Raw genomic sequence first — 12,997 nt, 5'->3', positions numbered from 1 at the left:
ATAATGGGCTGGTACAGCAATTGTTCTGCCCAAGAGCAGAAGAAACTACAGAAGTTTGTGTGCACAGCTCAGGCCATCACAAAGCCAACGTTCCATCCATGGATTCCACTTACATAGCTCACTGCCACAGAAAGGCTGCCAACATCATCAAACATACATCGCACCCTGGTAATGATATCCTACAGTCTCTTATGTCAGGCAGAAGCCTGAATACATTCACCAGCAGGTTCAGGAACAGCTTCTTCCTAGCTGTCTTTGACTGATGAACAGAATGTCTATCCTCAAATAATATTGATCTTGCTGACTTTGATGCTGCCCCGTGCGCGGCCTGTGCAATATAACCTGTATGTCTCTGTCTAGGTCTTTTTGATTTGTGCATCTTTGCCTACTATGATCTGACTATACAGCATGTTAACAAAGCTTTTCTCTGTATTTTGCTACACATGACAACAAATCAATCAATGCTGTTTGAAGATCTCTGAATTTCTGCAGTGCATCTTGTAGATAGTACACACTGCTGTTACTAAGCATAAGTGATGGAGAGAGCAGAAGCTTGTGGATGTGGTGCCAATCAAGTGGGCTGCTTTGTCCTGAATGGTGAACTGAGTTCTTACTCAGTTTGGAGGAACTGTCTTATGGGGAGAGTTTGAGTAGTTTTGAGTCTGTAACCACTTACATATCAAAAATTAGAGGCAACGTTATTGGAAGATACAAGATTCTTGGACAACTTGACAGAGGGGTTTTTTTCCCCTTGTGGGAGAATATGGACCAGAGGCTATAATTTCTGAACAAGGATCACACATTTAAGACAAAGATGAGGAGGAATTCCTTTGATCAGATGATTATGAATGTGTGGTGAGGGAGCGGCGGTGAAGAAGGCCCCGGACCTCCATGTCCTCGGCAGAGTGGGAGGGGGAGTTGAAATGTTGGGCCACAGGGCGGTGTGGTTGATTGGTGCGGGTATCCCAGAGTCCTGGGCCTCCTTCACCGCTGCTCCCTCACCACCAGACACCTGGAGGAAGAACACCTCATCTTCCGCCTTGGAAAACTTCAACCCAGGGCATCAATGTGGACTTCACCAGTTTCCTCAGTTCCCTTTCCCCCACCTCACCTCAGTTCCAAACTTCCAGCTCAGCACTGTCCTCATGACTTGTCCTACCTGCCTATCTTCTTTTCCACCTATCCACTCCACCCTCCCCCTGACCTATCACCTTCATCCCCTCCCCCACTCACCTATTGTAGTCTATGCTAATTTCTCCTCGCCCCCACCCTCCTCTAATTCATCTCTCCATCCTTCAGGCTCTCTTTCTGTATTCCTGATGAAGGGCTTTTGCCCGAAACATCGATTTTACTGCTCCTCGGATTCTGCCTGAACTGCTGTGCATTTCAAGCACCACTCTAATCCAGACTCTGGTTTCCAGCATCTGTAGTCATTGTTTTTACCTAGAAGCCGAGACTGCACCCCGACATATCTAACCATGATGGTATGACCAACCATCTCACCTGTGAGATGTGACGAGCTCCACAACCTAACTGACTGACTCCAGATGGATTAGACTCACCCCAGAGGGAACCAGACCACCTGACCTGACTGTCCATCTATCCCCTCACCTACCTGCCACTGCATCCACCTACCCTCTCACCTACTTCTCAACTCACCTACATCTCAACCTTCCTGCCAACTCCCCCCCCCCATTACCTGACACACGTACTAACTCATTCAGCTGTCAGCCTACCAGCCCACCCATTCACATCTTCACTCATATAATCCCGAAAAACAGATAGAGGATACTTGGCAATCCTCTATTATTGCACTAAGCTATTCACAGGCTGAAGTGCTGAATGTGGACTCAATCTGTTCCCATTGTAGTGACTTGGTATTGTGAATGGAAAATTGTAGCACAAAGGGAAGCACAAATGTTGGGGTCCCTGGTAAAGTTGAAGAGTGGAGAAATCTGTCACATTTATAATTGTATCGATGACAGTGAATTTGCTCTTGTAGATTACATGAAATTAGTAAACGAACTGATTCCTGCTTCTTTACTGAGATAATCCCAAGCAATAGCTTCTGAACCATGAAATAGTTGTTCTCCATTCACCACATCAGAGACGAATCTGGTGAGGTAATGTGTTTGTTCAATTACTTGTAAATAATTTAAATGAACAGGTGAATAACAATGTCAGTGGAGATTTATTCTCCATATAAAACCTATCAGAGTGGATCAGCGTGAGATCTTGTCAGAGTCTTGGGCACAAACCAATAGAAATCAGTGTCTTTCACAGAAATGGGCTATTCTGTATTATGGGAGATAAGACGTGTTTATTATCCTTTAATTTCAGCTGTTGGAGTTCCTGGTAAGATGTTATCACATTTAATAGTGTTGTAAATCTATTGTTGGCTGTTCCTGACATTACATTTGAATGTTTTAGACAGCCATGTGGTCTGTCCAACCATTGCATGATAACATATTTGCTGCTGTTTCAATTTTGACAGGACCACGCCATATTGATAGTTGTCTTTGCTGATTAAAGGTTGGTATTATTGCAGGGTCCTTCTCTCCCTGAACGTATTGGAAATACATATCTGTGTTAAGAGCAGGAATCAGACCACCAGGAAGTATCAATAATTTTACTTTGTGGGGTTAACTGCAGTGTAATTTTTAAAATCAATGATTTTTTCAGAGATTGATGAGGCAGCACGTCTTATATGGATTTATCAAAACACCTGTTCTCTGTGATAAAGTGTTCTGATAAGTGAATTTTCTGCTGTTTATAATGGAGGAGGTGGGCATGGGGCATTGTTGAGCTGGATATGTTTTCTGAGGGTGAGGATTGTCCTGATATATGGAACTGAAGTGATTGATAACTTTTCCATCATTATTGATCATGCATTATATTGCAGGTTATGTCGATTTCTGTAAGAAACGTTGGGCTGAAATATTCACAGGCCCTGGTGTGTGTGAGTTCAGAGCAAAGGGTCTAAAAACCCAACATTCCCGTGCAAGGGAGGGTGTGTAATATGGATCCCTGAAAGTGGGTTTTTGCAAGGGAAGAAGATGGTGATGTAATTGGAAAATGAGAATCGAAGGCTGGCTGTTGGAGTGGGTGATATGCAAGTCAAAGTTTTCACTGTTTCTGTTACTTTCAAACAAATAAGAGCTGTGAATTGGCCCACAGTGCATAATGTCTCCACTGACAGTTCAGAAAAAGGAAGTCCCAATTGATGTATGCAGCCGAGAATGAAGGGGAATAGACTCACAGCCTCTTTGAAATGTACCATTGTGTCAAAGAAAGTACACATGGAACACTTTTTAATTTAGATCTGGTCTTTGGGAAACCATATATTGCAAGGAAAGTTAGAGTCTTAAATATACAGGCAGTTGGCCGGAAGAACACAGCAGGCCCGGCAGCATTAGGAGGTGGAGAAGTCGACATTTCGGGTGTAACCCTTCTTCAGGACTGTCTTGACAGACATTGTGGCTGTAATTTGTCACATACATGCTCAGTTGTCTACCTGTTAACCGTTAACTTACTGCAATTTGCCATGAATTCATGTTTAATATATATTGACTTTTCTTTGGATATTAGTATAAAAGTTAGATAAAGGAAACTTTGTCCATTGGTTTTCCTTTCTCCTTGGACAGTTTGGTATGTTTGGATCTTTGTTTTTGTTTCTTCTCAACAGGGATCATACACAGTACACTCTAAAATTTGAGGAGTGTTAGTTTATTGGGTTGATATCTAGAAGACAGTTTAGATTGTCTTCATTCCATGCGTGCAGATTAAATGAAAATTGTGCCAGCAGAGGTGGAAGCTTGGAGCATCTGGAGAAGCACTGAAACATTGATAGAGACTTCACTGTTTGGCTGGATTTGGTTATTAGACTGGTGAACAGGGTGCAGGATGTGAAGACAAAATTAAATGTGTAGCTGCTGATTGATCTTTTCCGCTCTCCTTCTCTCTGATAGTTAACCTGGTGGCCATTGTAATCCTATGCCGAGGCAAGTGTGGTCTCTCGTCATGTATCACTTGCTACCTTGTGGGAATGGCAGCTACCGATCTTCTTGTTGTTATCACCGATCCCTTATTGAGGTGGTCAGCCTCAATTTATTTTGCAGATTCCTTCATTTTCATTACTCCTCTCTGCATTGTCATTTATTTTTCAGCCGTGGCAGCCACTGTTGTTTCTGTGTGGCTCACAGTTGCTTTCACCGTGGATCGATTTGTAGCCATTTGTTGCGAGAATCTGAAAACAAAATATTGCACCAAGAAAACTGCGACTGTGGTTATAGCAACAGTGACCCTGCTGGGCTGTTTGGAGTCTGTCCCTTGGTGCTTTGTAAAGGAACCTGATTATGTAATTGGTAATGTTCCCTGGAATTGTGTCACTAAACCAAGCTTCCACACATCCCCTGGATGGGCTGCGTTAGAACTGATTCATTACATTTTAACACCTTGTATCCCTTTCTTTTTAATTCTGCTGCTCAATGTTTTGACAGTCAGACACATTTCAGTAGCAAGTAAAGTTCGAAGAGGACTTCGGGGCAAAAGCTACAGAGATGAGCACAATGATCCAGAGATGAAGAGTCGCAGGAAATCCATTATTTTACTCTTGAGCATTTCAGGCAGTTTCATCCTGTTATGGGTGTTACACATTGTGTACATCATTTACCGGCGAATTGCAGATATGCAAATGTCTTACTCTGACACTGACCTTAACTTCATCATAGACCGCACATCAAAGATGTTGCAAGTACTCAGTACTTGCACTAACACAGGTATTTATGTTGTGACCCAGACTAAATTCAGAGAGGAGCTGAAGAACGGGGTGAAATACCCATTTAATCTCATCATTACATTTCTGTCAACAGTCATGGGGACACGCTTGTAACCTTCTCCCCTGTTTTTCTCCTTCTCACCAACGAACAGTTTAGATCCAACAGAGAGAAGAAACTCCCTCCATTGGAATGTGCGTTCACACACACACACATACACACACACACTCCCTCTCCCACACACAGTTACTACCTCTCTCACACACACACACTCATACACACAGTTGTTACCTCTCTCACACACAAAGAGACACACACAAACTTTCTCTCTCTCCCTCTCTCACACAGACATTCAGATTCAGACACACACACATACGTTCACAGAGAGTTGCAAAATAGCATATGGATTGAACACAGCACAAATATAATGGGAGGAGGAGTAGGCTATTCAGCCCTTCAAGCTTGCTCCAACATTCAACATAATTATGGTGAACATCCACCTCAGTCCCCTGTTCTTGCTTTCTACCCCATAACCTTTGATCCCTTTAGCCCACAGAACTATATCTATCCCCTTCCTGAAACAGCCGCTGTTTTGGCTTTGACTTTTTTTTGAGGCAAAGAACTCCACAGGCTCTTTCCTGTCTGGTTCAAGAAATTTCTCCTCATCTCAAATGAAATTATGAAGGAAATGAGGAAAGTGAAGAGAATTGCTGTGGAAGACATTTCCACTGAAAGGTATGAACAACACAAAGATGTCTCCTCAATGTCAGGGGTCAAACCTTCCAGTTTCAAGATCGTTAGATTGGGTGTGGGCCAGAGGTAGGCATTAGGATCCTGTGGATGTTGCGATATTGATCAGACCAATGACAATCTGGGGATCATTGCTGCTGCTTAGAAGATCCAGGTGATTGCCCCAAATCTTCCACTCTCAGGATCATTGGAAATCAGATACATGACTCAAACTTTGAATTGGATGTCATTGGGATAATCTCGTGTCCCTCAGCCAACTTTTGGGAAGAGTTCAAAACAGCTGATTGCTGCTTTCTCGGTCACATCTCTTTTGAAGCAACTGTTTTAACTGAAGCTCGCAGAGTTCCTGAGTTCGGTCACTGCTCGTTCAATTGTGGTCCTGTTTCCCCAGAAAACACTTCCTGCTCAACACGAGACAGCGATTCCTTCTCCCCTGCTCACTCTCCCCACTTAAACAAAACAGAGGGACTTGCTGGGGTGCGCGAGGGGCCATATATGGCTCCCTAGCATTCCCTACCTACTTTGGGGATACCCTGAGTAGACAATCTCACTCGTTTTCCCAATGGACACTGATGGCTCTGCTGTTGCTGATGTCTGCTTTGGTTCCAAACTGGAAAACGTGAGGCCGGAGTTTGGGGGATCTGCTCAGGCACAGGGCAAGAGAAAAAGAGGATTGCAAGAACCACAAATATGTAACAGAAGAGAGAGAGAGGCAGGAAGAGGGATAATAAGTGATAGAAAGACAAAAGAAACAGATAAGACAAACAGAAAGGAGGAGAGAAAAGTAAAGAGTGATACAAAGGCACAGACATAGCCAGAGGGAGAAAGGGAGAGAGACTGATTTAGAGAGATGGAAAGGAAGATAACCACATAGTGAAGGACGGAAAGGCAGAGAGACAGATAAAGAGATAAAGACATATAGATTGAGAGAAAGGAAGAAAGATGGTTACTGCAAGATAGAACAGAGAAATAAGAAGACAGAGAGATTGAAAAGCAGAGACTCAGCCAAAGAGAGAGAATGGCAGAGAGCCTGCTACAGAGATGGAAAAGCAGAGATAGGTAAAGAGATAGGCATGTATGGGATAGGTAAAGAGGGATAGAAAGGCAATGAGACAGATAAAGATAAAAAGACAGAGAGAACGATAAATATAGAGAGAAATGTACAGAGACAGGGAATGCAGAATATAAAGGGATGAACAGAGAGAGATAGCGAGAAGATAAAAGCGAAAGGAGCTGAGTTGTGAAGGGATGGAGAAATTTCTCAAACTTGTTTCCCTCCTGTTTTGGACGTGTTAAAACACTGCCCTCTGTTGGTGACTGGAGGGACGGACCCGATGGCAACGACACAAGCAGAGGGCAGCGTCGCCTAGTGTTTAATCCACAATGGTACATACAATAACACAGCCTCAGGCTCCATGTGGACATTGTGAAATGAGAGGTAATCAGCAACAAGACATATTGCCAGAATCTTAACATTGTTTTTAAATATTTGCTTTTGCACATGGGCAGCTTCATGTAGCTGTTTTATTTTCCTTTCAGAACGAGAAGCTTTGCTTGTGATAAAATGTATGACACAACTATGACTCAAAATCTTTGGTAAAAGCACATTGGAAATCCAAAACTCCCATTACCTTAAATACTCTTAAATGTTTAAATGTTGCATTGATTATAGAAACATACAGTACAGAGGATGCCCTTTGGTTTCTGTTTTTCTGTCTCTCTTATCAATGTGCCTGCCTTTATAACTCTCTGAGGCGAGGGCTGTTTTCCCTGGAGCGTCGGAGCGAGAGGGGTGACCTTATAGAGCTTTATAAAATCATGGATAGGATAAATAGACAAAGTCTCTTCCCTGGGGTGGGGAGTCCAGAACTGGAGGGCATAGGTTTAGGGGGAGAGGGGAAAGATATAAAAGAGACCTAAGGGGCAACTTTTTCACGCAGAGGGTTGTCCGTGTATGGAATGAGCTGCCAGGGAAGTGGTGGAGGCTGGTATAATTGCAACATTTAAAAGGCATTTGTATATGTATGTGAATAGGAAAGGTTTGGAGGGAAATGGGCCAGGTGCTGGCAGGTGGGACTAGATTGGGTTGGGATATCAGGTCGGCATGGACATATTGTCCGAAAGGTCCGTTTCTGTGCTGTACATCACAATGACTCCATATAACTGTCTTTTTTTCTGTTTGCCTTTCTATCTATCCTTATTAATCTCTCTGCCTTTCGATCTCTCCTTTCTACCTCAGTTTCTATTTTTATATAAATATATACATATATATGTCACTCAGGCTGTCCTCTCTTTCTCTCACTTACACTGCTGGAACACATCATCAAGTCTGTCCTGCCAAAACTACATGACTACCTACATTACTCCCACCTCCCAGCTGAAGGCCCGAAGCCTTGAATGTTGCGTCGTTCAAGTGCTCAGCTAAATGATAATTTAAAGTTTGCAAGGTTCCCCACCTCAACTCCCCTCCCAGGCAGTGCATTACAGACCCCACTCCAACTGTTTAGATGTAAAACATTCCCGAAGCTCTCTTCCTGCTCGCTCTCAAAAGTAAACTTGGATTCAGGAATCTAAATTACATTTTCCCAAAATGAGACTTTACCAAAATGAGATTTTACCATGTTAACTATTAATTAAAGATTAACAATCCAACAAGACTTTTGGTTCAATAAAGTTTCTGTCCCAAGTTGTGAAATGGTATCTGATCATTGACTTCAGGAAGAAAGGAGGACACACACTCGTCTACATCAACGGAACGGAGGTTGAGAGCATCAATTTCCTCAGAGCGATGATAACCGACAACCTGTCCTGGACCTACCACATAGATGTGACAGTCAAGGAGACACAATCACATCTCCTCTCCCTCAGGTGGCTTAGGAAATTCGGCATGTCCATAATGACCCTCACTAACATTTACAGATGCCCCCTCGAAAGCACACTGTCTGGGTGTGTAGTGGCCTGGTATGGCAACTATTCTGTCCATGAGCCGAAAATTGTGATCACAGCCCAGACCATCATGGGATCCAACCTCCTATCCATGGACTCCATTTACACTTCTCGTTGTCAGGGAAAGGCTGCCAACGTCATCAAATCTCCCTCCCAACCCAGTAACGCTCTCCTACAATGTGAAGTATGGAGGGGGCAGCATCTCTGCTATAGTGGGGGAATGGGTCTTGGAGTGCTGGGGGAGAAAGGGTGTTAATAATTCAGATTGAGTGGTGGGAATGTGAGAATGGCACAACCCAGACTGGGATGGGGGAGACAGCCCCACTGGGATGGGGACTGAGGAGAAAGGACATGGTGACTGAGGAATGTAACAAGGAAAGCTGAAAGAAAGGAAAGGGATGGGAGTGAGTTCACAATTTGAAGGTGTTGAACTCAATACTAAGTCCAGAAGTTTTTAAAGTGTCCAATCTGAAGATGGGATGCTGTTCCTCCAGATTTCAGCAGAGGTTTGTGACATCACCACATGCTGGGGTTCCCATCCTCTGCTCGTGAGTTTGTGATGTATTCACCAATAGAAAGGGAGAGAAACGTTGACTGATAGCAGGATTAACCAATAGAGAGGGAGAGGACAGATGACTGAAGGCGAGATTTGCCAATATTGTGTTGGCATAACTGTGACTGAGGGCACTCTTGACCAATAGAAACAGGGAACGGTCGATTTACGGTCCACCTAAAGGCCAGGTTTGACCAATCGATAGAGAGGACTGACGACGGTGAGTACATTGACCTGTCGAAACATCGGACCAGCGACTTAAAGCAGCACTGACCAATAAAGAGGGAGAGGGTTGATGACTGAAGGCACCTCTCACCAATAGACTGGAGAAAGGATGGTGATTGAAGGCAGGACTGACCAATAGAGTGAGAGGCAATAAGTGTCTGAAGGCAGGATTTGCCAACAGATTGGGAGAGAGGTGCTAATTAAAGACAAATCCGACCAATAGAGAGGACGTACCGGTAACTGAATTAAGCTCTGACCAATAGAGAGGCAGAGCCGCAGTGACTGAGGGCCGATCTGACCATTGGAGAGTGAGTGTTCAAGTTCAATTTAAAGATTAGATTATTTGCAGTGTGGAAACAGGCCCTTCGGCCCAACAAGCCCACACCGACCCATTCCAATCTTCACCTAACACTACGGGCAATTCAGCATGGCCAATTCACCTATCCTGACCTTCTTTAGACTGTGGGAGGAAACCGGAGCACCCAGAGGAAACCCACGCAGACACGGGGAGAATGTGCAAACTCCACACAGACAGTTGCCCGAGGCTGGAATTGAACCCAGGTCCCGTGAGGCAGTAGTGCTAACCACCGTGCCACCCAAAGTCCACCTGATCAACAGGTGTATGTTAAGTGTCTGGTCTGGTAGTTCAAGATTCCTAACCAGGGAATCAGTGGGAATGTTGCTGTTGACAAGAGTTGAAGCATCAGCTGAATTTGAAAATTAACATTGTCTTCATTCACCAGACATGGGCATCGCTGGCTGGGCCCCGCATTTTTTGCCAATCCCGAGTTGCACCTTGAGAAGATGGTGGTGAGCTGCCTTCTTGAACCAATGCAGTCCATGTAATGTCTCATGGACCCACAGTGCCCTTAAGGGAAGGAATTCCAGCATTTTGAACCAGAGAAATTGAAGAAACTGCAACATACCTCCGATTCAGGATAGCGTACCAGTACCAGATTTGAAACGTTAACTCTGTTTCTCTCTGCACAGATGCTGCCAGACCGGCAGCATTTCTCCAGTAGTTTGTTATAGATGGTCAATTTGTTTGAGGATTGTAACAGTCAAGTTTGACCTCTTTCCGTATTGACAATGAATGTGAGAATCAAAAGTATTCTGTCCAACGTTAATTGATAAACACACTGCTTTAATGCCTGTATGTCACAGCTACCAAAGTGTCAGCTCCGTCCTTTCTGTTTGCTTTCATCCGGTTGGATTTGAATTTGGACTTGAGTACAGGAATACAGTGAAAATTGTACAAAGTTGCTATACTCTGGCAACATCATACTCCCCAAAGGTCAGGATGAAAAATAGAGACAGAAATAAAATCCACACAAAATGGGCTGTATCGAGTGGCATCATTCAGAAAATCGCAGATTTCTCACATTAAACATTCACACAGCAGGCTCCTGTCAGACTACCTGAAGGCTCCTAGACTGATTCCTGGAATGAGGGATGCTGGGAACTATGTTACGTTGACACAAATGGTATATTGGTCCTCGGAGTGAGGGAATTCAAGTCCAGGAGCAGGGATGTCTTGCTGCAACTGCACGGTGCCTTAGTGAGACCACAATAGGAACTTTGCGTGTGGATTTTGTCTCCTCATCTGAGAAAGAATGTTCTGGCAATGGAGGGAGTGCAGCAAAGATTTACCAATCTGCTTCCTGGGATGGCAGAACTGACATTTGAGGAGAGATGACATTGGCTTGGATTATATTCACTGGAGGTTAGAAGAATCAGGTGAGATCTAAGGGGAGTTAGAGGGAGCGACTGAGTAGGTTCGGATGTTTTACCCTGGAAAATCGGAGGCTGAGGGTTGACCTTACAGGGGTTTATAAAATCATGAAGGGTATGGATAGGGTGAATAGCCAATTGCCTTTTCCTTGGCTGGGGATGTCTAAAGCCAGAGGGGATAGCTTTATGGTGAGAGGGGAGATATTTGAAAGGGACCTCACAGTGAACCTCTTCATACAGAGGTTGGTACATGTATGGAATGAGCAGCCAGAGGAAGTTGCAGAGGCTGATATAATTACAATTTTTAAAAGGCATCTCAATTGGTGTATGAATAGGAAGGTTTTAGAGGGATATGGGCCAAATGCTGTCAAATAGATCTCGGTATGATTAGCGTAGATGAGTTGTACCAAAGGGTCTGTTTCCATGCTGTATGACTCTATCTCAGAAAATTTAAACAGAATTAGAATTGTAGATGCAGGAAAGATGTTTTTGATACAAAAACATAAATTGTGGGATTAAAGGGAGAAAGTAGCAAGAAGGGACTGATTTGCAAGATCAGCCGTGACCATATTGAATGAAATGACCTCATCCTGTTCTTATATTCAATGTTTCTTCTCTGAGGAAGAGTTGAGCAGATTGGGTTTATACACACTGGCATTTTAAGAACAACATATAAGATCTTAAGGCAGCTCGACAACGAAGTCTCTGAGAGGGTGCTTCCTCTTCGAAACTAGAATGATGGGGCACAGTTAAAAACAAAAGGTCTTTCATTGAAGACTTGTCTTCCTCTGCAATTGAATCACCATTGCACTTCTGTTCCCCAAAGGCTGGGCAATTGCATACACTCAAGGTTGAGTCAGGTTTATGATTTAGGGTGGCACGGTGGCTCAGTGGTTAGCACTGCTGCCTCACAGCACGAGGGATCCAGGTTCAATTCCAGCCTCAGGCTATCGTGTAGAGTTTGCACATTCTTCCAGTAGTCTGTGTATGTTTTCTCCCACAACCTAAAGATGTTCAGGTTAGGTGGATTCTACTGTCACTATCATGCATCCCTCTTTTACGTTTTATCCACTCCTGAATATTCTGAAACACCCAGCGTTCTCCGGGCTTGTTGCTCCCACATTTCACCCTGAGGGAACATGTTGGGCCTGTCTCTTGCCCAATAACCCGAACTGCTGTGCTGCAGATTTACACTCAACTAGCTGTTCTCAGTCTATGTTGGCTAGATCCTGCCTTATTTTAACAGAATCTGGCTTCCCCCAATCCAACACCTGGATATCCAACAACAAGGAAGATAGAGGGCTTGGTAACATGGCGCAATGAGAACAACCTCTGTCTCCATGTCGGTAAAACTGAAGAAGTGATCATTGATGGACCAGAGGCTATAATTTCTGAACATGGTTCACACATTTAAGACAAAGATGAGGAGGAATTTCTTTGATCAGATGATTATGAATGCATGGTGAGGGAGCGGCGGTGAAGGAGACCCAGGACCTCCATGTCCTCGGCAGAGTGGGAGGGGGAGTTGAAATGTTGGGCCACAGGGCGGTGTGGTTGATTGATGCGGGTATCCCAGAGTCCTGGGCCTCCTTCACTGCTGCTCCCTCACCACCAGACACCTGGAGGAAGAACACCTCATCTTTCGCCTTGGAACACTTCAACCCCAGGGCATCAATGTAGACTTCACCAGTTTCCTCATTTGTCTTTCCCCCACCTCACCTCAGTTCCAAACTTCCAGCTCAGCACTGTCCCCATGACTTGTCCTACCTGCCTATCTTCTTTTCCACCTATCCACTCCACCCTCCCCCTGACCTATCACCTTTATCCCCTCCCCCACTCACCTATTGTAGTCTATGCTACTTTCTCCCCACTCCCACCCTCCTCTCATTTATCTCTCCACCCTTCAGGCTCTCTGCCTGTATTCCTGATGAAGGGCTTTTGCCCGAAACATCGATTTTACTGCTCCTCGGATTCTGCCTGAACTGCATTGCTTTTCAAGCACCACTCTAATCTAGAC

At 44.2% G+C, this 12,997-nt stretch overlaps 1 protein-coding gene across 1 annotated transcript; it reads left to right on the top strand.

Moving 5' to 3' along the window:
- The first annotated feature begins 2,237 nt into the window (after positions 1-2,237).
- Positions 2,238-4,891, top strand: LOC148139303 (putative G protein-coupled receptor 139). Its single transcript, XM_087980965.1, has 2 exons — positions 2,238-2,355; positions 3,969-4,891. Exons 1-2 carry the CDS (start codon positions 2,286-2,288, stop codon positions 4,889-4,891), a joined length of 993 nt encoding a protein of 330 aa, XP_087837091.1. The 5' UTR covers positions 2,238-2,285.
- The last annotated feature ends 8,106 nt before the right edge of the window (positions 4,892-12,997 follow it).

The sequence above is a fragment of the Chiloscyllium plagiosum genome, unplaced genomic scaffold (assembly GCF_037043375.1).
Source record: "Chiloscyllium plagiosum isolate Xiang-an unplaced genomic scaffold, Cpla_swu_hap1 HiC_scaffold_38, whole genome shotgun sequence".
Taxonomy (NCBI): domain Eukaryota; kingdom Metazoa; phylum Chordata; class Chondrichthyes; order Orectolobiformes; family Hemiscylliidae; genus Chiloscyllium; species Chiloscyllium plagiosum.
Note: the sequence above shows the minus strand (reverse complement) of the source record. Positions and strands in the feature narration are given on the sequence as shown.

Excerpts from the sequence above, each read along its gene's own strand:
- LOC148139303 (XM_087980965.1), top strand. The coding sequence starts at position 2,286 with ATGGGCTATTCTGTATTATGGGAGATAAGACGTGTTTATTATCCTTTA. Across the intron at positions 2,356-3,968 it reads TTCAGCTGTTGGAGTTCCTG|TTAACCTGGTGGCCATTGTA; the intron begins GTAAGATGTTAT and ends TCTCTCTGATAG.